General features: G+C 42.8%; 1 protein-coding gene across 2 annotated transcripts; it reads right to left on the bottom strand.

The window, feature by feature from the left end:
- Positions 1–1,520: 1,520 nt before the first annotated feature.
- On the bottom strand, positions 1,521–20,878 carry LOC310868029 (leukocyte elastase inhibitor-like). 2 transcript variants are annotated; one of them, XM_083778234.1, is made up of 10 exons: positions 20,766–20,878; positions 18,524–18,713; positions 16,192–16,308; positions 15,242–15,382; positions 14,833–14,950; positions 13,470–13,612; positions 11,718–11,795; positions 10,774–10,863; positions 9,668–9,848; positions 1,521–2,380 (listed from the first exon to the last, which is right to left on the bottom strand). In XM_083778234.1, the coding sequence occupies exons 2-10, from the start codon at positions 18,698–18,700 to the stop codon at positions 2,154–2,156; spliced, it is 1,272 nt and encodes a 423-aa protein (XP_083634360.1). In that variant the 5' UTR covers positions 18,701–18,713; positions 20,766–20,878; the 3' UTR covers positions 1,521–2,153. The 2 variants fall into 2 exon arrangements, with proteins under 2 accessions (XP_083634360.1, XP_083634361.1); XM_083778235.1 differs by lacking the exon at positions 16,192–16,308.
- Positions 20,879–27,272: the final 6,394 nt, after the last annotated feature.

Below are 27,272 nucleotides of genomic sequence, written 5' to 3'. Positions count from 1 at the left end.
TTCCTATAAAGACCGTAATGCTTTGGTGCACTTCCCCTCCTTGTGCAGAGACGGTGGAGGCTGTGTGGAGGTGTCACTTGTAGTCCAGGAAGTAAGTGAGACCACATTTCCATGACACAATTTTGGTCATGAACACGGTATCATTTCTAAAAACACATAGACACATAAAAAACCCAGGAAAGTGTTTCTTGTGTCCTTAACATGATAACACCATTAAAATAAGATCTGGTTGTGTTAAGGGAATCTGCAGGAACTGTACATGCTCAGAAGAACAATACATTAATGAGGCAAGACAAGAATTCCGAGAAGGAGCCAAAACGTACATGACTTGTCATTGTAATAGAAAGTAGAAACCCCAGTTTGACTCCCAGAGCCATTGTACTGGTGCTTCCTATATAGCTTTTACTCTAACAACAGTCAACCCCCAACATCTCTATAGCCTCAAGTCAAGACATGAGCCTATTCTCCATATTCAGACTGCCGCCATCTTGCCAGCAAGGTGATACCTAGGTGACACTTCCCATAGAGAGCCCATTCATCCAAACAGAAAAGTCCTCTCTAATTATATTAAACAACGTCAAAATCACCAACATTGCAGCTGTAGGGAAAGCTTGAATTATCCTCTTTTAATCTGTAAAGTTGTTGTTTAATGAAAATCCACAGGAAATGGCTGTACTTTTATAAAGGGTGTTATTAAATGGTTTACATCTAAGAATTTCTAGGACAGTAAAAGGTGGCCCTTTAAGGAGAGCCTTGGCTTCCAGCCCTGCGCCAATAGCAGCCTGAAATTAAGTCGTTGGCTCATGCCCTGCACCTGTTCAATTTTGTCCAATTGGTGTCATTTGAAGCTGACATGAGGGCTGATTTCACCCCCCTGCCTACACGATAGGAAAGTGCGCCATCTTGTGACAAAGCAAGGTACAGTACTGAACATGTTACCGTTTCAACAGTGAATGCATTACTCCAACAATGGATTGTTTTCCACCTATCCATTGTTTCAGCTATCCATTGTTTTTGTTTATTTTAATAATAATTTAATTTTTGCCATCCCAGTTTGAATCAATATTTTTAATTAATAGGGATAAAGAATACAGTACATTTGTACCCACCCCTTTTACTTTTTTCCCTTTATCGCTGTGCATAAAAATAAAATAAAAACAAGAAAGCAAAAAGAACACAATATAATCAGCCGTATCTGTGTGTTATCTCACAAATATGCACAGTATGGATTTTAACACCTTTGAAAATACAATTATAGCAAAACAACATTAAGGATAATTAATTTATATAAAAAAGAGAGAAACGAAGGAGTGGGATTCAGAAAGGAATTTCAAAGGAACTCAAGTGTTTACTAAAAGAGTTTCAATTTGTGCAACATTTTTGAAGGCCTTCCCTAGAATATCTGACGAGGCAAAAAATAATCACTTCAGAATTTATTAAGTCTGGGACAGACTGACAATTCACTCAGGTTACAAGGAGAAGCTCAACATTTTTTATTTTTTTTCGTGAATGGAAAGGATGACAGCTTGTGTTGTCAGCTTACAGGAGGTATAGTTAGACTCTTATGTAGAATTCAGAGCTTGTGGAATACAGTTCTGTCAGGACAACTCATGAATGGATGGAATATATTTTTTATTTAATATAAAATGAGCAATATATTTATTATGGTTTGGCGATGAATTGGATCTGCTTTTGTGTACTCTGATAAAGCGCATCAGTCCCGACCATAGGGACTCCGAATCCCCCGTACATAAAACAGCAGATCCAAAAGAACACGTGGTAGCTGGGGTGGTGGTGGCGGGACAGCAGCTGTGTTTGAGCAAGACAGCAGCATGACAGCAGAAAGACAGCAGCAAGACAGCAGCATGACAGCAGAAAGACAGCAGCAAGACAGCAGCATGACAGCAGCATGACAGCAGCATGACAGCAGCAAAGCAAGCAGGAAATGAGCAGTGCAGACTTCCAGATTAAATAGAGCAGTCTGAGAATCAAAGGAGTACAGTGATTGGATGAGTGGATGTGGACGTGGAGTCGAGGCGGCCCAATGCAATGCAACTGCACTTTCCTGACAGAATCTGCTCTGCCATATGTCTGTGGGAGAATACGGTCCCACTGAACCAGTACCAGAGCAGTTGACTAAAATGAGAACCAACTCAAGCAGGGGAGCAGTATCGTCCGGCAAACAGGACGCTCATGGAGGGGTTGTGTCGGATGAAGAAGAGGAAGGGGTGGTCGGCCACAAATTTAGCGGGGATCATGGCGCAACGCATCATCATGACGGCGGCGGTGGCGGCCGCTGCCTCCGTCCCCTCCTCGTTCACCTCCACGAACGCCTTGTGAACCACCTTGGAAAGCACCAGGTCGTTGGCTGGGGACATGCCTGGTGGCGAGGACGACAGGGCAAGACAAGAGGGAGGACACATCGGTCAATCAGACCTGGGCATTACACGGCCCAGTGGGCCAAATACTACGGAGCCCCCTAGGGGACATTTCTAGGTAGATTATTTAAGAGATGGTGGTTTATGTTTTCTGGTATGGAAAAACATTTTAGATGTTGGCAGGAAAAAACAAGGCTATAACATTTTTCTTTTAGGAGATGGAAATGTTTTGAAAGGGGAAAGATCTTTTTTTTGGAGGGGATGACAATTTTCGAGGGGGTGACAAAAATAAATCAAGGCTGTGACTTTTTTTTTTAGGAGATGAAAATGTTTTTAAAGTGGAAAGATATGTTTTTTGGAGGGGATGACAATTTTTTTTTAGGAGATGGAAATGTTTTTAAAGTGGAAAGATATGTTTTTTGGAGGGGATGACATTTTTTTTTAGGAGATGAAAATGTTTTGAAAGGGGAAAGATATATTTTTTTGAGGGGATGACAAATCTTTTTTAGGAGATGAAAATGTTTTTAAAGGGGAAATATATATTTTTTGGAGGGGATGACTTTTTTTTTTTGTTAAAGTTTTTTTTTTTCACTTCCAAGTTTTCTTTTCAAACTTTGAAAAAAAAAAAAACTTTGAAAAAAAAAAATAACTTTGAAAAAAAAAAAAGTCATCCCCTCCAAAAAACATTTTCATCTCCTAAAAAAAACACCTCTTTTTCAAAGTCGTGCGCACGACTTTGAACTCGTGGCACGACTTTGAAGTAAACAGAAGCACATGGCTACCTGTCAACAGAAGCACATGTCTACTTGACCCCCAGCGACCCCCAAATGGTAACTCTGTCATTCCTCTACCGTTTTGGACGGGGGTGGTCTCATTTGAATCGTGTGGCCCCCCCGGGGGCGTCTATGGGGGTCTCGAGGTTCGGGGACCCCTGGGGGCCCCCAGGGACCCCCACATTGTAACTCTGTCATTTCTCTACCGTTTTGGACGGGGGTGGTCTCATTTGAATCGTGTCGCCCCCCTGGAGGTATCTTTGGGGGTCTTAAGGTTCGGGGACCCCTGGGGACCCCCAGGGACCCCCAAATGGTAACTCTGTAATTGATGTACCATTTTGAACGTGGGTGGTCTCATTTGAATCGTGTGGCCCCCCCGGGGGCGTCTATGGGGGTCTCGAGGTTCGGGGACCCCTGGGGGCCCCCAGGGACCCCCACATTGTAACTCTGTCATTTCTCTACCGTTTTGGACGGGGGTGGTCTCATTTGAATCGTGTCGCCCCCCCTGGAGGTTTCTTTGGGGGTCTCAAGGTTCGGGGACCCCTGGGGACCCCCAAATTGTAACTCTGTCATTTCTCTACCGTTTTGGACGGGGGTGGTCTCATTTGAATCGTGTCGCCCCCCTGGAGGTTTCTTTGGGGGTCTCAAGGTTCGGGGACCCCTGGGGACCCCCAGGGACCCCCAAATGGTAACTCTGTCATTTCTCTAGCGTTTTGGACGGGGGTGGTCTCATTTGAATCGTGTCGCCCCCCTGGAGGTTTCTTTGGGGGTCTCAAGGTTCGGGGACCCCTGGGGACCCCCAGGGACCCCCAAATGGTAACTCTGTAATTGATGTACCATTTTGAACGTGGGTGGTCTCATTTGAATCGTGTCGCCCCCCTGGAGGTTTCTTTGGGGGTCTCAAGGTTCGGGGACCCCTGGGGACCCCTGGGGACCCCCAAATTGTAACTCTGTCATTTCTCTACCGTTTTGGACGGGGGTGGTCTCATTTGAATCGTGTCGCCCCCCTGGAGGTTTCTTTGGGGGTCTCAAGGTTCGGGGACCCCTGGGGACCCCCAGGGACCCCCAAATGGTAACTCTGTCATTTCTCTAGCGTTTTGGACGGGGGTGGTCTCATTTGAATCGTGCCGCCCCCCCTGGAGGTTTCTTTGGGGGTCTCGAGGTTCGGGGACCCCTAGGGACCCCCAGGGACCCCCAAATGGTAACTCTGTCATTTCTCTAGCGTTTTGGACGGGGGTGGTCTCATTTGAATCGTGTCGCCCCCCCTGGAGGTTTCTTTGGGGGTCTCAAGGTTCGGGGACCCCTGGGGACCCCCAAATTGTAACTCTGTCATTTCTCTACCGTTTTGGACGGGGGTGGTCTCATTTGAATCGTGTCGCCCCCCTGGAGGTTTCTTTGGGGGTCTCAAGGTTCGGGGACCCCTGGGGACCCCCAAATTGTAACTCTGTCATTTCTCTACCGTTTTGGACGGGGGTGGTCTCATTTGAATCGTGTCGCCCCCCTGGAGGTTTCTTTGGGGGTCTCAAGGTTCGGGGACCCCTGGGGACCCCCAGGGACCCCCAAATGGTAACTCTGTCATTTCTCTAGCGTTTTGGACGGGGGTGGTCTCATTTGAATCGTGTCGCCCCCCTGGAGGTTTCTTTGGGGGTCTCAAGGTTCGGGGACCCCTGGGGACCCCCAGGGACCCCCAAATGGTAACTGTCATTTCTCTAGCGTTTTGGACGGGGGTGGTCTCATTTGAATCGTGTCGCCCCCCCTGGAGGTTTCTTTGGGGGTCTCAAGGTTCGGGGACCCCTGGGGACCCCCAAATTGTAACTCTGTCATTTCTCTAGCGTTTTGGACGGGGGTGGTCTCATTTGAATCGTGTCGCCCCCCTGGAGGTTTCTTTGGGGGTCTCAAGGTTCGGGGACCCCTGGGGACCCCCAGGGACCCCCAAATGGTAACTCTGTCATTTCTCTACCGTTTTGGACGGGGGTGGTCTCATTTGAATCGTGTCGCCCCCCTGGAGGTTTCTTTGGGGGTCTCAAGGTTCGGGGACCCCTGGGGATTAATAATAATAAAAATATTAATAATAATAATAATAATAATAATAATAATAATAATAACAATACTAATAATGATAATAATACAAAGTAGTAGTAATAATAATAATAATATTAATAATACTAATAATAATAATAATAATAATAATAATACAAAGTAGTAGTAATAATAATAATAATAATAATAATAATAATAAATACGATGACGCACACGCACGCACGCACGCACGCGCGCGCACACAAGCACCCGTATACGCATGCACGCACGCGCACACGCACGCACGCGCGCGCACACAAGCACCCGTATACGCATGCACGCAAGCGCACACGCACGCACGCGCGCACACGCACAAGCACCCGTATACGCATGCACGCACGCGCACACGCACGCACGCACGCACCCCCAGGGGTCCCCGAACCTCGAGACCCCCAAAGAAACCTCCAGGGGGGCGACACGATTCAAATGAGACCACCCCCGTCCAAAACGGTAGAGAAATGACAGAGTTACCATTTGGGGGTCCCTGGGGGTCCCCAGGGGTCCCCGAACCTTGAGACCCCCAAAGAAACCTCCAGGGGGGCGACACGATTCAAATGAGACCACCCCCGTCCAAAACGCTAGAGAAATGACAGAGTTACAATTTGGGGGTCCCCAGGGGTCCCCGAACCTTGAGACCCCCAAAGAAACCTCCAGGGGGGGCGACACGATTCAAATGAGACCACCCCCGTCCAAAACGCTAGAGAAATGACAGAGTTACCATTTGGGGGTCCCTGGGGGTCCCCAGGGGTCCCCGAACCTTGAGACCCCCAAAGAAACCTCCAGGGGGGCGACACGATTCAAATGAGACCACCCACGTTCAAAATGGTACATCAATTACAGAGTTACCATTTGGGGGTCCCTGGGGGTCCCCAGGGGTCCCCGAACCTTAAGACCCCCAAAGATACCTCCAGGGGGGCGACACGATTCAAATGAGACCACCCCCGTCCAAAACGGTAGAGAAATGACAGAGTTACAATGTGGGGGTCCCTGGGGGCCCCCAGGGGTCCCCGAACCTCGAGACCCCCATAGACGCCCCCGGGGGGCCCACACGATTCAAATGAGACCACCCCCGTCCAAAACGGTAGAGAAATGACAGAGTTACAATGTGGGGGTCCCTGGGGGCCCCCAGGGGTCCCCGAACCTCGAGACCCCCATAGACGCCCCCGGGGGGGCCACACGATTCAAATGAGACCACCCCCGTCCAAAACGGTAGAGGAATGACAGAGTTACCATTTGGGGGTCGCTGGGGGTCAAGTAGACATGTGCTTCTGTTGACAGGTAGCCATGTGCTTCTGTTTACTTCAAAGTCGTGCGCACGAGTTCAAAGTCGTGCGCACGACTTTGAAAAAGAGGTGTTTTTTTTTAGGAGATGAAAATGTTTTTTGGAGGGGATGACTTTTTTTTTTTTCAAAGTTATTTTTTTTTTTCAAAGTTTTTTTTTTTTTCAAAGTTTGAAAAGAAAACTTGGAAGTGAAAAAAAAAAACTTTAACAAAAAAAAAAAGTCATCCCCTCCAAAAAATATATATTTCCCCTTTAAAAACATTTTCATCTCCTAAAAAAGATTTGTCATCCCCTCAAAAAAATATATCTTTCCCCTTTCAAAACATTTTCATCTCCTAAAAAAAATGTCATCCCCTCCAAAAAACATATCTTTCCACTTTAAAAACATTTCCATCTCCTAAAAAAAAATTGTCATCCCCTCCAAAAAACATATCTTTCCACTTTAAAAACATTTTCATCTCCTAAAAAAAAAAGTCACAGCCTTGATTTATTTTTGTCACCCCCTCGAAAATTGTCATCCCCTCCAAAAAAAAGATCTTTCCCCTTTCAAAACATTTCCATCTCCTAAAAGAAAAATGTTATAGCCTTGTTTTTTCCTGCCAACATCTAAAATGTTTTTCCATACCAGAAAACATAAACCACCATCTCTTAAATAATCTACCTAGAAATGTCCCCTAGGGGCGAGGACGACAGGGCAAGACAAGAGGGAGGACACATCGGTCAATCAGACCTGGGCATTACACGGCCCAGTGGGCCAAATACGGCCCTTTTGGCCGACTCTGACCGGCCCGTGAAAGGTTACTTGGAAATTAAAAAATAAAACTAATTGTACCTTATGGACTGGCGTGGACTAAAACTGCATTGCTTTTTATTTTGAAGCATTTTTGTTCACGTAGAGGTTTCAACAAAATATGAACTACCAAGTATTTATTTACTGAAGTCAGAGGTAATAATAACATAACAATACTCTTATCAGCTTGTAAAAACAATGCTATTTACTGCTTTTTATATAGAATAAAGTTAAAATGATAACAGAATTGAGTTCAGTCTTTTGTCCCAGCCCTCCACAATCTCATCTCATTTGACCCCTTGGGAAAAATTATAGCCCACCCCTGACTTAAATCCTCTAGTCTAGACTTAGAAAACTGCACTTGAGAACTTGGTTTCCCCATCTACACCAAATCTCTTTGCACAATGCGCCTTCAATTTAGTTAAATGTATGTTTTTCACGACACGTGTCAAACAACAGATTGTACTACTGTACATGTCTCACAAAGTTCTAATTTCTGTAAAATAAACATTTTGTTCACGGTGTGGTGACCCCCCCCCCAATAATTGTTATTATTGTTATTGTGAATGGATGGATGGGACCCGAATGGAAACAAGACTGCAAGGTCTTTCTTCGGTGCTGTCTTTTTGGACCAAATGTGCTTTACTGTACCCTGTACTGTTTGCATCTTATTGTCTAATACAATTATCAATCAATCAAAGCTGTGGTGTTGCAGATTTGGGTGTGTCAGCCTACAGCATATTCCACCGACAATATGTAGGTTTGACTATAATGAAAGACATATATTATAATATCTAACCAGAAAATATTTCCAGCAAAGATATTTAGTAAAGGTGATGAGTCAGATGCATGTAATTATTGCTACCTCAGGGCTAATGTGTTTTGGCAGTAAGCCTTCATCAGAGCAGAGTAAAACGTGCATAGAATGCTCTGATGAATAAAGGCTCCTGATGAAATGCCTGAGGTAGCATTAAGGTCTCTTGAGTCTCTTACTACTGTGTGCAATGCCCAAATAAAGCATAGAATGGTATCATTCCATTCCAAACCTTTTGCTACACCACCTACCCTAGGGCATAGGTCGGATCACGCTGCAGAACGTTGTGAGCTTGTAGATCTGTTCATTTTGTCACATCTGGTACACATTAGGCTGCAATCACACAGCCCGTTTTGTGAAATCCGTTGGACCGTTACATATTATATAATTATGTAATGTCTTCCATGTTTTGGAAAATGTTTTTATATACTGTATAACTTAAAAACAATGCATATCCAAAAAAATAAAATAATAATACCTTTGATACATTTCAGGACCCTTCCAAACGTTTTCCAGGCCAGGAAAATGTTTTAAAATAATATTTTATTCTGAATTCTGTATTCTGAATACAATAAAGCTATTGCTCCGCTGTGGGTTGTCTATTTTGATACGGTACTGTACGCATAGATATAAAAATAATATTGGCCGCTGCAGTTCGTTGGAGTGATGTGTGTTGAAGGAGGGGCGGAATAATTACACTGGGAGAGGAAGTAGCCGGAAGTATGGAAGGCACATTAGGTCACACTGCCACTCAAGTGATTACTGGCCAATCACAGCGCATCTTTTCCAGGACTTATCAGACCCGAACATGCACTCTGTGACGCACGCTCATGCTTCCGCGGTGCTTCGCAAGGAATCTCGAGAAAGTTTTGCCCTCCCTTGAACACATACACTCCAGCAGTGTTGTTTTTGGCAGAAAGTTTTGATTTTAGTTTTCGTCGTAGTCTCTTTAATAGTTCATTTAGTTTTAGTCACATTTTAGTCACCTGGAATGTCTTAGTGTTTTAGTCCGCTTACCTCTAGTACAGCAGTGGTTGAGAGAGTGTACGAACCGCTTATTTGGGCGGGATCCCCTTTTGGTGTTAGCATTATGTTATGCTTTAGCTATTGAAAAATAGCATATCTACAAGCTCATAGTCGACTAAATGTCATAAGATTTTAGCCGACTAAATCTACAGTTGATTTAGTTGACTAAAATGTATTTTGGCGGGCCTTGATGCCGTCATAATGACTGATTTTACATTTAATAAAAATAGCCGATCTACATGCTCCCAACACGTCGCACTGAGACACGTTGTGAGCTTGCTATTTTCAGCATGAAACCAAGTGTAAAACGACTTATACTGGATCTCTTGTCCACTAGTCCCCTTCCTAGCATTTTAGTCTAGTTTTTAATCTGTTGACGAAATTGTCAATACATTTAGTTTTAGTCATCATAGCTTAGTTTTTTAATTTAGTTTCCATTTAGTTTTCGTCAGTGAAAAAAGGGTAGTCGACGAACATTTTTCGCCTTGGTTATAGTCGACAAAAACAACACTGGGCTGTACGTACCGGAGAAGTCGCACTGTGCCATGTCAAAGGCGTCCACCATGCCCATCTTGGTCAGCACCTGCTTCATGTCAAACGTCTGCTCCATCTTGAAGCGAGGCAGACCCACCTGAACTGTCATCGTATCCATCATGTCTGGGTTGGTCCAGTCCACAAAGTTCTCATAGGTCAGCGCCTTTTCTAGCTGGGGATATAATGGTTAGAGAGGCGAGATAGAAAATTTACTTGGCAAATGGTGCATTTATATAGCGCCTTTATCCAAGGCGTTTTACATACTGTAGATTGTGCATTACATTCACCCATTCACACACACACACACACATCGATGGCGGCGGAAACCATGCAAGGCACCAACCAGCACATCAGGAGCAATTAGGGGTTCAGTGTATTGCTCAAGGACACTTCGACACTAACTCATGGGGGAGCCCAGGTTCGAACTGGCAACCTTGCGGTTACCATCCGGCCACTCTACCACTGACCCACCGCCGCCCGACTTGACTTGGTCTATACAGTTGTTCCCAAACTAGTGAAAATAGCAGTTCTAAAACGGTTAGTCCCAATACTTGATTCTGATTGGCTGGTTACCGTCACATGAATCTCACCGATAATCCACACCTTCAATCACTTTATGTCATTCCCAGCTGATCCCGCAGCTCTGTAGCTGTAGTGGGGAAGAGGAGCTCATATGACTGTGAATGTGTAGCTCCGGGCAGCCTCGTAAAGACATCAATCACCTCCTATTCCCCGGCTGACTAAAAACAAGGAAGTGTGTGGCTCGCTCTGGTGTGCGCAAAGTGTAGCTACTTTTGTGAATTTAATAGTTTTTAGGTGGATATTCATTGCTATATGTTTGCAACCGTTTTAGAAAAGCAATAAATCACGTGAGGCCCCAGCTTATCGTGGATTTTACAATTTTTGAAAATGTTTTTAAATAATAATAAAAAACAAAATGTAGGCAAACATTTAGGGACACATACAAATTGGGTGACCCACAAATCGCAAGACATGGCCAAAGCATTTCCGGGGGTCTCCAGCCAAAAGCGTCGAGAACCCCTGCTCTATAGCTACAGTAACCGCAAATCTGTGTGTCCTTGTCCTACGACTCCTACCTTTTCCAGGCCTGTCGTACTGTCCTCCATCTCTATAGGCAGAAAGATGAGCATGCTCAGGTCTTTCCCTGTGTAGGGCAGCTCCAGGACCTGACAAACACAGTGGGCCATACCGCTTAAAACAAAATACACAAGAATCAGAATGTAGTAGAAATTTGATACAAATGAACAAAAACTGATGGCAATATGTTGGTTTTTACATTTTGCATCTACTAATCTAATCTAATACCAAAGACTCAGACGTAAAAATGGGACACAATGCTTCCCTGCTTGGCACTCAGCAATCAAGAGTTGGATTGGGGGTAAGTCACTGCGACATACTAGCGTCATGTCCAGGGGGTGTACTTGTACATCAAGCTGCCTCACGCAGCTCTACAGAAACAGGAGTTAGGCTCCTGCCCTATGGGCCTTGACAAGGCTTACAATTTATTCAAATCTATGGTTAAAATGTATAAATAAAACAAATGCTTGGTTGGTTGGTTGAGTCGAGTAGCCATTTCCTTGTTTCTCAAATCAGAATGTCACTTTGGTAGAGGTTTAGTTTGAGTAGCTACCTTGCCATGATGTAACTCCAAATATTGGTGAGATATCTTTGATAGTTTTGCCATTAGAAGTAGAAATGTACTGTATATTCCAAAATAGTCTCATGATTTACTTGCATCGTTGCACAGTCAAACGACTCTCAAAGTCACTCTTTTAGCACAAACAAATCAAAATAAAGCAGATCATGCCTACGTATGTATATGTAGCATCACAAGACCTGACGCTTGTGTCACTTCATGTCAAGAATCAAGGAGGGTTTACTTGTCACTCGCTCGTATGAGCACAATATCTCACCAATAATTTTAAGTTACAGTGCTATGATGGCACAAACCTACCAACCAACGTATCATTTTGTTTTTATACAGAACAAAATAAAAAAGGAAGAATAACTCATTGATTACCTGACAGTTCATATCAGGGATGAAGGCAAGTGGGAACTTGGCACTCTGGTACATCATCTTCACCGGTTTGGTTTCAGTCTGCCCGAAACAACACACGGACAAATGCTAAAGCTCATTTTTGCTATTTTGAAAGAATTCACTGAAAAATAAAAATACAACTGTTGTACATATTTATCTAATTGAAATGTATTAATGAATTAATAGCTACACTGGAATACAGGCTTTGATTTCCATTTCTTATACAGTATATTGAATAATATCACAGTGTATATACTGTATAGTATATACGCCGTATATAGTCATAAGTCATCATGTTCACTTCTGAGCCCTCAGAGGAAGTTAGACCAGTGTGAACCCCATGACTTCCAGCTTGGTGAATCATTTACATGGGGAAATAAAGGACAGGTGTGGACAGCTCAGTTTGCACAACGTGGGTGTGTCTCTGTCTGTGTGCCTTCCCCACTGTGTGTGCACGTTGTGCCACTCAGCACATCTCTTGTGTGAACACGGCCCGTGGTATGAGGGTGTGGTCTGTCCGTATACTGTAAATGTTAGTCAGACATTCAATACAAACTTGGTCTTTATTAGGTTCACAGTGCTATCTATCTATACCTATCCACCCTTAACCCATTTTGACCTGAGATCAGATTGTAAAAATGTCTTCTAAATCCTGACAGTTTTCTGAAAAAGCTATGTTTCTATGTCAGTCATTCTTCGGTTTTTCAAAAATAGCAGATCTACAAGCTCATAGCTTGTAGATCTGCTATTTTTCAATAGCTAAAGCATAACATAATGCTAACACCAAAAGGGGATCCCAACCAAATAAGCGGTTCGTACACTCTCTCAACCACTGCTGTACTAGAGGTAAGCGGACTAGTACATACAGTAGAAGGGAGATCACTTTTCCAAGATCCAAGATCTTTTAAACACACCCAGTTCGTGCCAAATATTTGCGACAGGATGAAACTGATGAAGAATCTTGCAGACAACTTGCACCATCACAAAACACGTTACTCAAACCAATCTGCCAGTGTAACGTGATACGGGTTCTTTGTCTGTCTGTCACACACAAAAAGCAGTCTAGGGATGCATTTCTTTTTTTTTTTTAACACAGCCTCCTGTGTGTGAAAGAGGAGAGAGAATAAAGATAGTGAGCAAATGTTCTCCGCTTGTCACCTTGATGTAGTGTTAGACTGTTTGTTGCAAACCACAGTTTGGGGAATTCTGCTGCAAGTGGTCAAGTTTCAACTACTCTACTCTGAACGAGGCTTTATAATAATCGATATGCATTGGTTTAATTACCGTAACTGCCTATGCTATGCTCTCTTCCACGGTTTTCTGCACCACTTGGGGACTGTTTATTTTGTCATGTATAATAATATTCAGCTGTCCTACTAAAGAGCACCCTGCTGTGTCTTTTGAGACGGCACTTCTTAATAACTTGAATTTATCTAGCTCCTTTCAAGAGACCCAATGATATTAAATGAATACGAATAACTTTGTTCTTTTGTCTGTACACTGAATATCAACTCATCCTCTTCTCACAGCCAACTACAAACCTATACAACAGTTTCATTTCATAAATCCCTCTCCGTGCCTTATAAATACTACAACAACACCTTAGCTGCCCGTCACTGATGTAACCTTGTTGAGTGTAAACCAAGTATCATCATGTTACCTTGCTGAGTGTAAACCAAGTATCGTCATGTTACCTTGCTGAGTGTAAACCAAGTACTATCATCATGTTGTTACCTTGCTGATTCTGAACTGAGCGTCACGTGTGCTGGTCGCCTTGAACGGCTTGTTCCACATGCCTTTGAAGTAGATGGCATTGACCAGCACCAGTCTGGTCTTGTCGTCCACCACACCCTCGGCCAGCAAATCCTTGATTTTATCTAAACACACACAACAACAAATGGAGTCAAGCTACACTAAAGTGTGGGGCTGTTAAACCATTCTTCAAGTATAGAAACGTCTTCATGATTATGTTTTTTGTCGAAGTTAGCTTATAATTGAGAATTACAAAAGGGAAAATGTGTATGTATGAGATGTAGTTTTTTTTAAAGATGGGAAGCAACTGAATAGTATCTGAAAAAGCTGACACATACTACTTTCACCTTACCACAAACATACTTTAATGTGAACCGATTGACCCAAAGTAGGAAAAAGTTTGTTTTGAAGAAAACACCAATGGCAGAAAATCTTGTTTATTTTGTTCTACCTACGGTTCAAGAGTTATAGGCCAAAACGCAAAAGGGCACTTTTATAGCGCCACCATGAGATCAATTTGAAAAACTGGGGCAGTGGTTCTTCCTAGGCCTACTGGGAAAGTGGTGTGCATTCAAAACTTCATGCCGATTGGTCCAGCGGTACACACACACACGCACACACTCACACTCACACTCACACTCACACTCACACTCACACTCACACTCACACTCACACACACAGAGTCACACCCCCCCCGGCCTGGCAGAGACAATGAGAGGCGAGCGGGCAGGTATGGAGGCGTGGGAAATCTGACAGTTGTGCTGGTTTCAATTCACGCACGTGCTCGCCTGCAACCGGAAGTCCATTGTGGTCAACGTTTTTGGCACTTTTCACACATGAGGAGCGCAGTGCATGGGAACACGGCTGATGACCCCAACGAGAACACAGCTCCCCGTCTATAGACAATGGCATGTACAATAACGTAATTTAGCTATTGAAAAATAGCAGATCTACAAGCTCATAGCGCGCAACCGAGTGTCGATTTTTGAAAAATCGTAAAAATGTGGCGCAAATCTTTGAATATATATTCTTTCAAAGTGAATGTTTTGAACTCAGATCTAAATGGGTTAAGTGCCTTGCTCAGTGGCATTCATTCTGCCAGTGGTACATTGGATTCAAACCATCGCATTTCCAATCAGCTGCCCAAATGTCTAACCTTTATCCCCAAGCAGTTTAAAATCTTTTCGCAGAGTGACGACACAACTATACAAAGTATAGATGAGCCCTATAGGCTGAAATTCGAACAGAATAATAGCAAAAAAGCATAAGACTAAGAAACGAGGCAGATAAAATATGCAATATTTGAATTTCTATGGCCGTGCATAGTTACGTATGTCACCGGTACCTTGTGTCTGTTTCTCCACCCAGCCGTTGATGTTGACCCTGGCCAACTCTGCCTGGGTCTTGAAGTCCACAGACTCCAGCTGTGCATTGTAGTGCTTTTCGGTGGAACTTAAGAACTCCTGACACACACACACACACACACACACACACACACACACACACACACACACACACACACACACACACACACACACACACACACACACACACACACACACACACACACACACACACACACACACACACACACACACACACACACACACACACACACACTTCCTTTAGAAGTTAGTTTACATACATATTATCATCATTATTATTCATCTTTCGCTACTTTTGTCACATTCAAAAGATTACCAGTATATACTGAGTTCTACCACACACGAGCATGTGCACACACACACCCCTACCTCAACAAACTGGTAGGTCTGCTCTCCGTAGAGCCGGTTGGCCACGCTGAGGGAGTAAGACATTCCGGGCTTGTTCAGGTCAGTCATGAGCTTGGAGAAGTCAACATGGACGTCCCCCTGGACATTGTGGATGTGCAGAGACTGTGGGAGATCAAAACATTAGACCACGGAGTGAGGGAAAAGGGAAGACATTGTTCTAGTGACGGATGTACTGTAGACACTGGTATAAATCGGAAAAAAGTACATTCGTTTTTACTAGGCGTGCAACTGCCAACCGTTAATCGTACTAATCGATTTAATCGTTTTGAATAAAATAATTAAATCCACAAGCTCATATCGAGTGCCGAGCTACAAGCTTGTACTGTAGATCTATTTTTGAAAAAAATCGTGAAAATGCGGCGCAAATCTTTGAATATACTGTATATTCTTTCAGAGCGAACGTTTTTAACTCAAATCTTTGCTTCCCAGGGGGTCCCTGGGAAGAACATATTTTCAGATGGGGGTCCACGGCCAAATACAGATCATTCTGGAGGTCCTTGACATGAAAAACTGTTGAGCACCACCGACATATAGTACAAGCATGTTTTTAATCAGCCTCAGGTTTAAATGGGTTAAAACATGTAGCAGATCTCACAATCTTTGCATGACATCATTGTACATATACAATAGGAGTCAAATAAACACTCGGCGCCTCATCCCGTTGCTGGGCGTTTCCAATTGTAAACAATTCAAAACATATGCTGTGCGCAGGGGGGGGGGGGGGGGAATCATCTCTCAGTCAGCGGCCCCTTAATCCTGGCACCAAATGAAGCATACAGCTCTCACACAGTCCACATGCAACACGGAGAGAGAGGGAGCGTTCCCATCACCAGTGAGTCAGTATGCAGCTGCCACTGTCAGTTAGTAACACAGCCCTTTAGTAGTTAGTTAGCTCTGCTGTACAGTAGCACCTTCTGCAGGTGAAGGGGCAGTCTGGTCATCTGGACCTGCTGTTGCATCAGTGTCTGCTCTGCTGCTGATGCTGCTGCCGCCCTACTGGGCTCCTCTGCCTCCGACAAGCAGAGAACCTGGAGGTGTGATCAGCGGTTGTGTGTCAAAAGTTGGGAGCAGGTAGAAGGGGGAGGTATCACTCTAACTCTACTGTGGAATTATATGGGTCTCCTCAATGATCAAGGTTGTACTTTATTGTTGAGGAACCGGACTTAGTTCCATGAACATTTGGAACCGTTTTTAATCACACTGTCAGACCAGTTATGTGGACTGAACTTCACATCTAGTTTTTTACAATTACAATACCGGTGGTTCTCAAACATTTTAATTCCAAGGACCATAACTCTGACAGTTTACAAATGAAACCAAGTTCATCACATCTTACTGTAGACTTTATAACTGTGTGTATTTATAGTACCCCACACGCCTAAGTGAAAATTAAGTATCCAATCTGGAAGAGGAACTAGTGGTTCCTTGCTTCTCAATTATTTAACCACTTGAACCCCAGCATCCATTTATGGCACATCATGACACCATGGTCCATCGTGCGACGCAGCATAAACTAGGCGTTATAAAGACGTGGATCTCAGACTGACAAGCATAAACCATATTTGGAAAGGGGGGGGGGGGGGAGGGGTACTTACTTAATAAAAACTAGTACGCATTATATTGTATAATGTACTGGATAAAATAATAGTATACATATTGTACATAAATACAAAAGATCTAGTAACAACTAACTTTCTTTTCGATTTTTCACAAACTGGGACAAAAACTCTTAAATGTATTATACCAAAAAGGATGTTTACTAAAAAGTATAAATATAAATTGTTTAACCTATTTATATGACATTGAGGTACTTTTCCTTACAAATCATTTGAATTTCCCGAATTTTAATGAATTATCTCTGTTAAAGTCAGAAAGCCCTCCAGTGCTCTTACGCCATTCTGACCTGAGATCAGATTCTAAAAATGTCTTCTAGATCCTGACAGTTTTCTGAAAAAGCTGTTTCTATGTCAGTCGTTCTTCGGTTTTTCAAAAATAGCAGACCTACAAGCTCGTAGCGCGCCACTCGGTGGCGCGCTATGAGCTTGTAGATCTGCTATTTTTCTATAGCTAAAGCAAAACATAATGCTAAAGCAAAACAGAATGGGTTGTATCAGTGGCTGGTGAACGTATACAGTACCCACACACCCGTCTGGCACCATCAGGAAACGAGGCGAAGCGAAACTCTACACTGACACGGCATGGCATTTCACTCATATTTTACTCTACAATGTAGTCAATTAGTCATTTGGCTCAATGACCATGACAAGCTGATTATGCATTTGTGATTGTGAAAGTAGATCCGTTTGTCTGGAATTTATTTGTTTTGCCATATACAATTAGTAATGCTACTTCTCAGGTCACAGCAACATTCCAGAGTACATTCTTCCACCATGTGGAAAGTTACACACGCCCTACAAAGTGAGTCTTCTGGTTCTCAGTCAAAAGAAAGAGAAAAGAGAGAGAAAGAGCCAGGGCATCGAGGCTTAAGATAGAGTGAAGAGGAGGAAACAGGGTTTTCTGGTTGTCAATCATGATACTGCATTATCATGAGTTTGGCTTTTCAGCAGAAACGATGTCCTCGTCCTGCCTCTCATATAATTTGCTGAGTAACATTCCAGCTATGTTAGCTATTTATCGTTTTTTTGACCAAAGTCCACACCAATGCAACTCCATGCAACTACTTGTAACTAGGCCTACTTGCAACCAACTTTCCCCAATGGCAGTTGCAAGGAGGACACTATGGCACATTAGGAGTCCACTAATGCTAGTGGTTCTACAGACCTGTTATGGTCATTCAGGGTTATCTATTTATGCATTTCTGGTAATATTATTGTCCACTCATTTTGTATGTCCGTGGCAAAAAATGGAACGTTGACAAAAATGTCCACCACAAGGTGCTGATCCCTGATACGTGTGCATGTGCGTGCAGTAAGTAAATTTTATTTATACAGTATAGCACCCCTCACAGAGAGATCTCACAAAGTGCTTTACTAATTACATACAGTGAGAAAGAGCAAAACAGGGGATAAAACAGAAAGAATACTGTACAATTCGACTCAAACAAAACAATAACATCAACAAAAGCTTGTTCAAATAGAAAAATACTTTTCTTAAAAATGTCAAATGCAAATCTTAGAGCAAGTGAGAGTGCATTCCAGAGATTAGCAGCTACCGCCTGAAATGATCTATCACCTTTGGTTTTTAATTTAGTAGAGGGTGGGTCTAACAGTGCATGCCACCCACCTGTGCCATCTGCGCGGCAGTGTTTCCGCGCGCTCCCAGCAGCACCATGGCCAGAGCAGAGGAGATGCTGATAGGGGAGTAGAAGACGTTGGCCGTGCTGTTGTTCTCCGTCAACTGTTTGAACAGAGACAGAGAGAAGGTGGTGCAGGCGGCTGCCACGGGGGTGGAGGACGGCATGGTGATCTGCAGGCTGGGAAGAAAAATTAAAACACACACAAACCTTTACATTATTAAGGGCTATTTTTTATAAAAAATATGTTCTGGTGTATCCTTTTTGAGTGGTGCAACCACTCCAAGGAACAGCAATGTCCGTGTTCACCTACCTATGTGACGTTAACCCACCCATGAGCCTATGTGACTGTGAGAACCAGTATGACTATTAGAAAGACTAGTAGAAACAGAGAGTGAGATAGTGCTGCACTGTTGCCTGCGAATGAGAGACAGAGAGGAGGGGGGGGGGGGGGTAGTTGCACCACTCAGTTCACATGGGTGTAATTTTTTTAATTCCATTTGAAATGGCCTAGCGTTTTAAAAATTAAATTAAATTTAAATTTAAACAAATAAAAATAAATAACGGTATGCTCATGCATTAGTATAAGGTCAATATCAGTGACCAGAACTTGTATGTGTTAGAAGTCCCTTTAAAGGTATATTCAGTGATTTCACTTAAAGGTATATTCAGTGATTTCACTTAATTCAAATATCACTTATTTTTTTGTTTTGTTGTGATAATCCTCCCTACTATAGAGTGTGCTGGCCATATAAGGAGTTCCTCCCTGTCCCCAGTTAACCCCTGGGGGTCAAAAAACCTTAGGTTTCGTTTTTGACTCTCTATCCTGATTGGACGAAAGGCTGGGTCCCACAGCCAAAAACGAAACCTAAGGTTTTTTGAGTGAAATCACTGAATATACCTTTAATTCAAATATCACTTATTTTTTTGTTTTGTTGTGATAATCCTCCCTACTATAGAGTGTGCTGGCCATATAAGGAGTTCCTCCCTGTCCCCAGTTAACCCCTGGGGGTCAAAAAACCTTAGGTTTCGTTTTTGACTCTCTATCCTGATTGGACGAAAGGCTGGGTCCCACAGCCAAAAATGAAACCTAAGGTTTTTTGAGTGAAATCACTGAATATACCTTTAATTAAACTGCATGATAGAAGTTAAATGTGATTTGTCCCCCACACACACACACACACACACACACACGGTTCTTGACTCTCATATTCATACGAGAGTCAAGGCTTAACTGCACCCTGTTTTTTGCGCTCGCTACATTTACAACTTTTACGTATATATAAACATTCGGAATTCAAATATAAAGTACTCACAATTTGTCCCACGGGTGTTAGTTAGTTGCTGCTCCAGCGATTAGAATTGCTGCATCCCGCGTTGTTTAATAAAAAGCATTTTTATCCGAGCTGTTATTTTGCCATTGGCTTTCAACTACGCGCCCCTATCGGTCGGGAGGAGGGTGGCACTCGGTGTGTTCGATATAGGTAAGCTGACCGCCCTGCCAATACAGACTAATAGGCGAGTGCGCTCCCGGTGTGCAACTGTGGATTTCCCAAACGAACCCCGTTTGAAAAAAGTAGCCGGGGCGCTCGGACAAAAATGCTTTTTATTAAACAACGCGGGATGCAGCAATTTAATCGCTGGAGCAGCAACTAACTAACACCCGTGGGACAAATTGTGAGTACTTTATATTTGAAATCCGAATGTTTATATATACGTAAAAGTTGTAAATGTAGCGAGCGCAAAAAACAGGGTGCAGTTACGTCATGACTGTCATGATAATCATCATGGCAGTCATGTTTCAGGGCTACACACACCTATCTAAACCCAACTAAACATTATATTATTATATTTTCATTTATGGAAAAAAGAAGGAAAAAAAAGGATAACTATTTGGACAATGGAAAGGTTATGTAAAATAGTTTACATGATTTGAACATACACATCACTGATGTCAGCATGCCTAAATGTACCCGTACTTATGCCCACAATGACTGACTAGCCAGATGTTTAGAGCAATTTATAGAAATATTAGGCCTTAAATGTCGACTGTTCAACAACTTCAATTAGGATTAGCATATATTACACTTGTTGCCAGAATGATGATCACCTCAATGAAATGAATTACTACTCCCATGACAATGACATAATATTATTCATAATAAAGCATTGCTGCAATGCTTTACCTGTACATTCTGGTTTTAATATGAATCAATGAGGTGTATAACTTACCAGTATGGTGACCAATATCCTAATGAACAACTTTTACAGAACTAAAACATGAACACGATATGGAGAATGGAGATACGCCCCAAACACACTGCTGTGGGCTTCCGTGTTCGGAACAGTCAGTCAATGACTATTGTGTAAAGAAGGAGTGGTCAAACGTCTGGGAAACATAGGCGGAAGTTCAATAGAAAAGCACTGACTAAAATCTGTCCTGTCCTTCATTAGATATCCTAGGTCTGGAAAACATGCGTCATATACAGTCTATGGTCAAGCCTCGCCCACGAGCAACACACAAAATGTTTTGATGAATTGAACAATGTGGACCCTGTTGTAAACAAGTGTAATGCTTAATTGGGTCGTCCACTCACAGTTGACAGTCTTTGTATTGAGTTTGTGCTTAAAATGTACTGTAAATTCTACAAACTGTTAATAAATATTTCAATCAATCAATCAAACACACATTTGTTTTTATTGCACACTGTGCAGTGCACTATGACTGTGCACCGTCTTTGTCGCCCTCACGTGGACAAGGTCATTATAACAGAAATGTTTCGCTCATGCCAGCAAGAGACAGATGTGCGATACACAGCCTTACCGGGAGGGTTGTATACTTAATTGCTTATCCCCATTATGCCGGCTGGCTGGCACAGGGCAGCAACTAGCCTCGGTACCAGGCTTTAATTTTTGTTGGTAGGGAGCAACAAAATTGCTCCACCTCTTGGCCATATATTCTCTATGGTCCCGCAGCTCTGATGTTGTTGCTGGAACTCCTATCCTATGTCATGTGATTTTAGTCCTTATTTCTAGTTAAGAGTCAAATGTGGTGGGAGCTACAGTACGTAGTGGGGATGTGATGATGTGTACATGTGTACAAATTAAACACCATTATGAGATTGCCAACAGGTGAAAATAAAACTTTATTTATAGCCTGAATGCAATTTGCTTTTCAAAAAGTACTTAATAGTAGTAACATAATATTCATAATATTGTAAACACTATTTATAAATATTATGAACCCAATAAAATAACAGACATCCTACAGTAGGTGTGTAGCCACCATGATATATAACTTAAAATAACCAACATAACATATGGATTAATATTCCATAAAATGTGTACATGTAAACATTACCAGACATTGTAGTAAAGTAGAAAAGGCAAACATTAATAAATTGTGGCTGACTTTCTTTCCTGATGATGACTACTGCCTGAATCTGCAGACTTCCTGCAGATTTCACGATGGTAGGTGCTTGTCCCTTTAGGACAGTGCTTCCCAAAGTGGGGTCCGGGGGAGACCCCCCAGGGGTCCCTAAGGGAGTTCCAGGGAGGGGGTCCTTTTTCCAGAGAGACAAATCTGGAGAAAATCTACTTTTGTTATCTGCCTTTTTCTGTCCCAGCAACACACACACTTTCACGTGATCTAGCAGCAGTAATAACACACACTATATGACATCAGAACGATGTGCACTTGTGGAAACAATTTGCGTACCATTTTCACACCTATACAAAGTGGCAAAGTGTGGGATGGCGTGGCTTCCTATAAATTAAGCATCTTTGCCATGACCTCCTTTCCCAATGATGACTAGTTCCTCTCCCGATGCCAACTTCCTGTATAGTTGTGCCAGTTCTTCCGACGATGGAGGATGTGACTCTGGCGTGCACGGAATGTCAAAGTCTGATGACGCTTGAGACTCCGACAGCTCCACCCCTGTCTCCGATTGGACGATTTGGCTGCAAAACTCCTCCACTTGATGCACTCTCACGACGAGCTCTCCTTGCTCTCGCCTCCTCTCCTCTGGTTGAATGATGAGGGTGTCAGTCATGGACGTGTCCTCATCAGATGAGGCCTGATTGGACAGAAAGCTTATTTATACTTAACAAAAAGTAGGGGGGGGGGGGGGTTAATAAAAATAAAAAATAAAAAATAACCTTGTTGGACGCAGACAGCTCCCCTGGCTCCGATTGGATGCTTTGGCTTCCAATCCCCTCCCACTGATGAACTGTCTGCTCTGGATGGATGATGAGGGTGTCGGTCATGGGCATGTCCTGATCAGATAAGGCCTGATTGGACAGATTGGTGGACTGAGAGGAAGTGAGCTCCGCCTCCTCATCGTCCTCGCTGAACAGCTCCGGGGTTTGAGAGCCGCCAGTCATTCTACGAGGGGAGGGGCCTGTGAGGGGGCAGCAGGATTGTGATTGGCTGTTTTGGGTGTCAGTCAGCGTCTCTGAGGTGAAGAAGTCCGTCCACCTGAAAGGAAGGGGCGGGGTTATTAACCACTTAAACCCCAGCATTCGTTAAAGTTCACTGAAACAACACAAAGCTAGAATATTTTAGTTAAAGCTGAACTAGTATGTATCATCATCGGGAATTGAACCCGGTTGAACTCGGTTTCTTGCGCAAGTGCTGGAACTTTTATACCATTGATTGAGCTAATAGTCTGCTTGCTCAGGGGATAAATTGAATCTTGACCATCAGGTGGAAGTCTGTCAAATCTTGTGTCTAGCTGAGACATGACCTTTGACCCGATCTAGTAAAATCTTTAAAATACAACCACCCCAATTGTATTAAATTGCATTGTATTGTACTCTAACTCTACCATTACATTTTATTCATTAATACAGTTACATAGTGCCGCTTTAAGTTTAACTGAAATATAACGTAAAAATTAAGCTTTACTAAAGACGAGAACTAAATTAAACTATTGTGTTTTCAAAACTAATTAAAACTAACAAAAATCAAGTTCTTTATGAGGTTTTTGAATCTCGCCCGACTATCTCATACATACAGTAAAGTAAAATTGATACTAACATATACAGTAATAAAAACTAAACTATACGTTAATGTTTTTTTTTAATATATATATAACTAAAACGAAAGAAGGAAAATCCCAAACTATAAAGACCTTGGAGGAGCGGTGCTCGGAGCTTCCTTCCTGTCCTCCTCTCCTCCTTGCTCATTCTTCGCCTCCTTCTTGGTGGTCTTCTCTTCTCTTTCTACTCGTTCATAACTCTCTCCTTTCCTTTTAGCCGTTTCTTCTTCTCTTTCATCTTTTGTTCCCTGTTCGCAGTGGTGGACAAAGTGTACTCAAGTATTCAAAAGTGCATGTTCTTTTTTGTCATTGAAATTTTGAACATTTCCCCCCCAATTTATTTTTTTAGAAATAAATGTAGTGGAGTCAAAAGTAGCCTACAAATATTTATATTTAAATCGAGTGGAGTCAAAGTCATGTGCAAACGAATATAGTTAGTTACTGTCCACTATAGAGCGCCACAGTCCTGCCCCCTTTCATGACGACGCCAGGCCCAGGAAATTAATCCCAATGCATTTTTCCCATAGACATTTCAAAAAGCATTTATTTAAAGACCTTTTAAGCGTCGTACGAAGCCAACTCGAGTCGTGACAAATCATGACAACAAACACAATATTTTGGACCAAACAAATAATTACAAAGAAGAAAAACAACAAAGAAAGTGTTGTAACCTACCGTTTTTTTCTACTTTCTAATTCTTTGTCTGGCCCAAAACATTGTGTTTATTGTCATGATTTGTCAAGACAAGAGTTGGCTTTGTCCGCGGCGTAAACGTCTTCAAATAAATACTTTCTGAAAAGTCGATGAGGAAAATGAATGGGGATTTATTTTTCGGGTCTCTCGAGGGGGCGGGACAGTGGGACTGCGACGCTCTATTGCCTGTTCACCTGTCCTACATGTTTCATTTCGAATTGTTCCTCCCCCTGTAACTGCCGCTCCATTTCATCATCATTGTTGGACTTGGTATAGTCCATGTAGTTTCCAACATTGGAACGTGTGCCAGGTGAAAATAATGAGTCCTCAACAGGTGGATCCTGCCCTTTCACTAGGATCAAGGCAAAGCAATCCAATTAATAAAAAACACGTGCAAATAAAATGCAAAACATTAACGATGACAGTGGTGGAAAATGTACTAAAATAAAATAAAAATGCTGCAATGTAGACAGTATAAGTCCCATATTCAAAATGTACTCAAGTACAAAAGTCATCAAAAATGTGTAAAGAATCTTCGATGCGACGCATTGTGAGCTTGTAGATCTGCTATTTTCAAATGGCCGAAGGGTTGAAGAGGTTATTTATAAGGTATGTTTTCTAATCAAATTTAAGATCTACAAACAGAGTAACCAGTAACTCAAGTTTTCAAATTATTGTAGTGGAGTAAAAGTATTAGTATCTTTTGGCTCTGAAATGTAGGCCTAGTGGAGTAGAAGTAAAAGTACTAGAAATACTCAAAAGGTAAAAAATAGCTCAAATATTGTACTTAAGTACAGTACTTGAGTAAATGTACTTAGTTACTTTACACCACTGAAGGATTATAAGGACAAAGGAAATAAAGTAATTAAGCACCACCACCATTTTTCACTTCCTGGCTAATAAGCGCCATCTTCTTCCTCACTGGTGCAATAAGGTCTGGTCCATCAAACAGGCCTTCATCGCTGTCTGAATCTCATTCACACAGAAATGACAGTTAAATGAGGAGATTTGAAAACGGAAATGTCGTTACAATTTAGGATAAGTGTATAACATTTTGCTAGGCTAATATCAAACATCAGACAGGGCTGTCACGTTCATGACATTTTACTTGATGATTAATTGTCATACAAATAATTGCCAATAATGATTTAATTGTGTTTTTGGCATTGAGCACGGGAACAAATGAATAAAAGAATACTGATTGGCTTTTGGACTTGCATAATATGTAATCATTTTAAAGTAGTCTATCTAGATATATATCGAAATGTTTCAAAATAGGATCCAAAAAGTAGTAGGCTATCACTAGCGGTCAGCCTCCAACACTCCACTAAACAGCTACAGAAAACGGATAAAATCGACCCCGGTCCGAATAAACCTTCTACAGACAAAATATTCGGCGGCAGTGTGGAAAAAGTGTGGTCGATTTTCATTTATTTTTTGTCCTCCAAAATTCGCTCCGATATTCGTCCGTAAGAAGAAGAAACGCACCAGTGTGCAAACACCTTTAGGGCCGATTCATACTGTTTCGGCGCTGTAGTGCCGAAATGATTTCGGCTCGTCCGAAATTTTCAGTAGCACCGAAGAGCCGACTTTAGGACGGTACCCGCCCCCCCGAACCTCAAATGACGTCACATTGTAGGCTCTACAGAGCCGAACCGACATTTATTCGGCTCTAAAATAGGAGTATGCATGTTGTTTAGGCAGTGTTAGGGCTGATTCATACTCCTATGAATAAAAGTCGGTTCGGCTCTGTAGAGCCTACAATGTGACGTCATTTGAGGTTCGGGGGGGCGGGTACCATCCTAAAGTCGGCTCTTCTGTGCTACTGAAAATTTCTGACGAGCCGAAATCATTTCGGCACTACAGCGCCGAAACAGCGGTAAAATAAGAGTATGAATCGGCCCTTGGATGTAAGATAAGAGTTATACATTTTAGAACAAAGTTGTTTGCGTCTGTCTGTCTGAAGGTACTTTCAGACGGGCATCGATACGCAGACGTTGTCGCCTGGATCAACGACAGCCGACAGGTCTGCTCCAGGTCTGCTCATGAGGGGTGTGCCAATGCAAGCGTAAAGAAAACAGAATCCATGTCTGGTCAGTTGCGGGCGTATGCATGAAATGAGTATAGGCGCGCCAATTTCACGGGACCATGCCCACGTAAATACGCTTGCATTGTCGCCGCTCAACTTCTCCACGTGTACAGAAAAAAAATGCAGGTCTGATTGAAAATGAATTACTAGGTGCGTAAGGGCCTTTCAAATGTGAAGCGCTATAACGCGCCTATAGTTCATTTTCAATGAGACCTGCATTTTTGCGCGGAGCACTGCGACAACTCAAGCGTATTTACGTGAGCGCGGTCCCGTGAATTTGTTGCGCATGCTCGTTTCGTGCACACGCCCGCGACTCACCATAGACCTCGATACTGTTTAGCCTTTTTTTACGCTTGCGTTGTTGCGCCCCTCTTGAGCAGACCTGGAGGAGACCTGTCGTTGATCCAGGCAACAACGCCTGCGTTCCTCGCTTCCCGTTTGAAAGGCCCTTTAATCGCTGCCGGTTTGAAAGGACCTTTATAGTCTGCCCGTCTGTCCATCTCACCCAGGGGGCAGTAGACAGATATTTTGTGAAGCCATAAGGAAATCGGGATTTCCTGAAAATTCATATAATGGCCTGTTGTGGCGCTGTCATTGGGCTCAAAAAACCCCATAGCTCCATAGAGATCCATGTATTTGGGCCCAACTTCACCTAGACTGTATTACCTTAATAAACATGGTCATGAATACTTTTTGCTTCCAGTCACTAGTTTAAAGTCTCATTTCTAAAAATTATGGTCCCATTTATAAAAAAAATGACCATAAAGTCGCGTATGTTCTGAGGGGCGTGGCTACCGTAGTACCGTTACAATCTATGAACGGGATCCCCCACCCACTCGAGTCAAAATAAAAACCAACGAAGAAGAAGGGGGGAAGTCCCGCCTCGTTGTCTGGGCCAGCGAATGGCTCAGCTGGGCC

This window comes from Protomyctophum parallelum (genome assembly GCF_964188405.1).
Source record: "Protomyctophum parallelum genome assembly, chromosome: 12".
Taxonomy (NCBI): Eukaryota; Metazoa; Chordata; class Actinopteri; order Myctophiformes; family Myctophidae; genus Protomyctophum; species Protomyctophum parallelum.
Note: the sequence above shows the minus strand (reverse complement) of the source record. Positions and strands in the feature narration are given on the sequence as shown.

What these genes read in the sequence shown, in the direction of transcription:
- LOC310868029 (XM_083778234.1), bottom strand. Translation starts at nt 18,700, where the DNA reads ATGCCGTCCTCCACCCCCGTGGCAGCCGCCTGCACCACCTTCTCTCTG. An exon ending in TGCCCCTTCACCTGCAGAAG is followed by an intron (nt 15,383 to 16,191) that starts GTGCTACTGTAC and finishes GATCTCCCACAG; the next exon opens with TCTCTGCACATCCACAATGT. An exon ending in AGACCTACCAGTTTGTTGAG is followed by an intron (nt 14,951 to 15,241) that starts GTAGGGGTGTGT and finishes TGTGTGTGTCAG; the next exon opens with GAGTTCTTAAGTTCCACCGA.